Source organism: Arachis duranensis, chromosome 1 (assembly GCF_000817695.3).
Source record: "Arachis duranensis cultivar V14167 chromosome 1, aradu.V14167.gnm2.J7QH, whole genome shotgun sequence".
NCBI classification, from domain to species: Eukaryota; Viridiplantae; Streptophyta; class Magnoliopsida; order Fabales; family Fabaceae; genus Arachis; species Arachis duranensis.
The window spans coordinates 79,093,411-79,098,039 of NC_029772.3; the positions used below are offsets into that span (position 1 = coordinate 79,093,411).

Sequence of the window (4,629 nt, forward strand, 5' to 3'; positions counted from 1 at the left end):
CTTCGATGTGATGTAATTGATGAAGTGGTAGCGGAAGTACAAGAAGAAGACCATAACAAGTTGTGCTACCATGTTATTGAAGAGACGGATGACCAAGAGGGTGAACATGAGAAAGTTGTTGAGAATGAACTCTCTGAGCTTGAAGAAAAGGAACCTCAGCTTGAGGCAAAGAGTGAATTAAAGCCTCTCCCATCACATTTGAAGTATGCTTTCTTAAAGGACAACCAAAAGTTTTCTGTCATTATTGCTAGTGAGATTTCTAGTGAAGAAGAAGAAAAGCTCCTAGATGTTCTCAGGAAGTACAAGAAGGCAATTGGTTGGAGCCTAGCCGATATTGTGGGAATTGACCCTCGCAAGTGCATACATCGTATATTTCTCCAAGAGGGAGCTAGGCCGGTTAGGCAACCGCAAAGGAGGCTCAATCCAACCATCCTCGATGTGGTAAAGAAAGAGATCACTAGGCTACTTGATGCGGGTATCATATACCCAATTTCTGATAGTGAATGGGTGAGCCCGGCCCAGGTTGTTCCCAAGAAATCAGGCATCACTGCGGTTACAAAGGATGATGGTGAAGTGGCCACCAAGAGAGTACAAAATGCATGGCGATTGTGCATCGACTATAGAAGGTTGAATGCCACTACAAGGAAGGACCACTACCCTTTGCCCTTTATCGATTAGATGTTGGACCGTTTAGCGGGTAAATCCCATTACTGTTTTCTTGATGGATTCACTGGTTACTTCCAGATTCACATTGCTCCTGAAGAACAGGAAAAGACCACATTCACTTGCCCTTTTGGCACCTTTGCCTACAAAAAGATGCCGTTTGGACTATGTAATGTACCCGCTACTTTTCAGTGGTGCATGACCAGTGTCTTTTCTAATCTAATGGAGAATTGTCTGGAAGTCTTTATGGATGAATTCAGTGTTTATGGAAGTCCTTTTGATTGTTGCTTCGAGAAATTGGCTAAGGTCTTAGCTAGATGTGTTGACACTAACCTTGTTTTGAATTTTGAGAAATGTCACTTCATGGTAAGACAAGGTATAGTGTTAGGACATGTAGTATCTCATGAAGGAATTTCTGTAGACTCGGCCAAGGTCGATGTTATCACCACTTTATCTCACCCCTCATCTGTGAGGGAGGTCCACTCGTTTTTAGGAATTGCAGGATTCTATAGGTGCTTTATCAAAGATTTCAGCAAGATTGCTTTGCCATTGTCGCGCCTACTCCAAAAAGATGTGGACTTTGAGTTTGACAGTGAATGTGTGAAAGCTTTTGAAGAGCTAAGGAGAGCTCTTACCACGACACCGATCGTGTGAGGCCCCAACTGGACGTTGGCAATTGAGATAATGTGTGATGCATCAAACCAAGCTATAGGTGCCGCGCTTGCACAGCGCGATGGTAAACTCCCTTATGTCATTGCATACTCTTCTAAAACACTTGATGCAGCACAATCCAACTATACCACTACTGAAAAGGAACTCCTAGCTATTGTTCATGCTTTAGATAAATTCAGATCTTATTTGCTAGGATCAAAGATAGTGGTATACACGGATCGTGTAGCTTTGAAATACTTATTGTCAAAGAATGAGTCAAAACCTAGACTCATATGTTGTATCTTGCTTTTGCGAGAATTCGACATTGAGATTAGGGACCGGAGTGGATCTCAAAACTTGGTTGCGGATCATTTAAGCCACCTTGAGAATTTAAAATCTGATCCATTTTCGATCAATGACTCATTCCCATTGGATAGCTTGCATGCTGTGTCGGATAGCTTTCCTTGGTTTGCCCCAATGGCAAACTACTTGGTTGAGAAACTCTTCCCTCCCAACTTTTCTAAACACCAAAGGGATAAGTTGAGGAGTGATTCCAAATATTACATTTGGGATGACCCTCACTTGTGGAAGAGGAGTGGACCAAGTAATTCGAAGATGTGTCCCGGAGTCCGAAATCTAACTCATTCTTGAAGCTTGCCATTCGTCCGAATGTGGTGGCCACTTTGGCCCACAAAGGACTGCAAAAAAAGTGTTGGATTGTGGATTCTAGTGGCCAACCTTATTCAAGGGTGCTAACCGGTTATGTGTGTCTTGCCATCAGTGTCAGAAGTCGGGAAACATATCCCAAAGGGATGAAATGCCTCAATAACCTATGTAAGCGACCAAGGATCCCACTTTTGTAACAGAAAAGTAGAGGCATTGCTCAACCGCTATGGGGTAGTGCATAAGGTTGTCACTGCTTATCATCCGCAAACGAACGGACAAGCGGAAGTGTCCAACCGGGAGATTAAGAGAATCTTGGAGAAAGCAGTCAATCCGCAAAGGAAGGATTGGAGCATCCAGTTAGGAGATGCACTATGGGCGTATAGAATGGCCTACAAGACTCCGTTAGGGATGAGTCCCTTCCGGATCGTCTATGGTAAGGCAAGCCACCTTCCGGTGGAAATTGAGCACAGAGCCTATTGGCCAGTAAAGCGGTGCAACATAGATTTGACCCAAGCCGAAGTAGCCAGAAAATTACAGCTAGAAGAGCTCAAGTGTTTGAGGAACGAAGCGTATGAGAATGCCCAGATTTACAAAGAAAAGACTAAAGCATTCCATGACCATCACATCCGGAAAAAGGACTTTCAAGAAGGTGATGAGGTTCTCCTCTACAATTCGAGGCTTCGTTTCATGCCCGGCAAGCTCCGCTCTAGATGGGAAGGACCTTTCAAGGTGAAGGAGATAAAGCCCTATAGAGTGGTGGAGTTGTTTGATCCTAAAAGTGAAGCAACCTTCAAGGTGAATGGACATAGAGTGAAGAATTACTATGGCTACAAGCTCCCAAAAGAGCTAGAGGTGTTCCTATTGGTGGATGCACCTAGAGAAGGAGAAGCTTGAGCGACTGACTGTCCAACTTAAGGACGTTAAAGAAAAGTGCTTAGTGGGAGGCACCCCACCGTGGTAAGATCTTCCTTGTGTATACCATCTTGCTTTTAGTTTAGATTCTTGTGAATTTTGTGATTTCTTGATGTTGTTGATTGCTTGGGAATTCTAGTTGTAGATCTTGTTAGATAACTAGGATGTTTAGATAGATTTCATTATTTTGGTATGGAAGAATTGTTGAAGTGGAGAGAATGCTATGTCTTGAATGGTGCATGAATTTTTGAAGTATTCTCTTGCTTACTACCTTGAACACCTGCCAAAAATGTGTTAGAATATCTTCTTCTATGTGTTTAAAAAAACAAGGACAAAGGGCATCCGCGCGCGAGCGCACTGTGCGCGCGCGCCGATGGTGCACTGGGAAGCCCCTGGTATAAAAATCCGAGAGTTATGCCAAACTTGTGCCATTCTTGTGCCTCATCTGTGCCCGCACCGATGCGTCCGCGCCGGTAGCCAACACTGATCAGGCACGCGTCAGCGCACTATGCGCGTTCGCGCGCCTGTGCCGTCTCTCAAATTTGCTACAAATGACCCGAGACTTGTGCCAACTTTGTGCCAATCCAGTGCTAGAGGCACAACTATACTCGCGCGTATGCACCAATGACGCGCACGTGTCCCTCGCTCCATCTTCACCGACGCGCCAGCACACTGTGCGCGCACGCGTCAATTGTGCGAGTCAACTTTTAAGCTGCGCGCCCTGCTTCTCTTCCACCTTCTTTCTTATTTCCTCCTTCTTCTCTCTCCATCACCTATCTTCTCTTCCTTTCCTCCTTCCATACTCCACCACCACTGTCTCCGATTACTCACCGGCGGCCACCACCTCTTCCGGTGGCACTCCATCTCTTCCCTCTCTTTCTCATCTTCAAAAAGAAAATTCACTTTGTTCTTTTACACTTCTCAAGGTTCTACTCCCTCCATATCTCATCTAGTACTTTATTTGAATCACTTCTTTTTCTAGTTAGTCTTTTTTCTGTTGTTATTTACTTATTTTCTCTTTTAGTTACTTGATTATACCACATGCTTTTTGCTTGTTTACTTTTTCTTCTTTTTGCTTTCCCATGGATGTTGAACTTAAACTTTGATTACTTTGATGGATCTTCTTGATTGTTTTTCATTATTTTTGTGAATAGATGATGTTGTGTGATGATTGATACTTCATTTTGGGCTTCTAATTGGTTGAAGTATCTCATAATTGCTCATTGCTTGTTAAATGCACACCAAGTGTTCGAGGAAATGCACATATGCCATCTTGGTTTATTTTAGTCATATATCTTCAATTTGGTGCTTCCTCCTCATTCACTTACTTTCTTCTAAGTGCATTGAACACATTTTGCTTATTACTTGCTAATTAGATACTCATTGAACATGACTTGCTCTTTATTTTGGATGCTTGAGATCATTTCTCTCATGCTATATTGCATGCTTTACTCCCTCTTGCATCCCATGCCAAGTGTTGTGACCCATGCTTCTACGACTACTTTGTTGCACTATTTCTTTTGGACACACCTCTCACTTGCATGTTTGTTGAGTTGATCATTTGGGTTTAACATTTTCCTTCTTTCTCTTCCTTTTTCAGGATGGCCACCAAGAAAGGCAAGGAGAAAGCTCCAAGGAAACCAGCCACAAAGAGGGCACCCCCAAAGTCACGCTCTAAGGCGCACTCTTCATTAGGAGCCAAACCTCTATCTAAGAAGGCGAAGGCACCCACTCCTA

At 43.5% G+C, this 4,629-nt stretch overlaps 1 protein-coding gene across 1 annotated transcript; it reads left to right on the forward strand.

Moving 5' to 3' along the window:
* Positions 1 to 2,364: 2,364 nt before the first annotated feature.
* On the forward strand, positions 2,365 to 2,874 carry LOC107491829 (uncharacterized). The gene has a single exon (XM_016112750.1). It carries the CDS (start codon positions 2,365 to 2,367, stop codon positions 2,872 to 2,874), a length of 510 nt encoding a protein of 169 aa, XP_015968236.1.
* Positions 2,875 to 4,629: the final 1,755 nt, after the last annotated feature.

Excerpts from the sequence above, each read along its gene's own strand:
- LOC107491829 (XM_016112750.1), top strand. The coding sequence starts at position 2,365 with ATGGCCTACAAGACTCCGTTAGGGATGAGTCCCTTCCGGATCGTCTAT.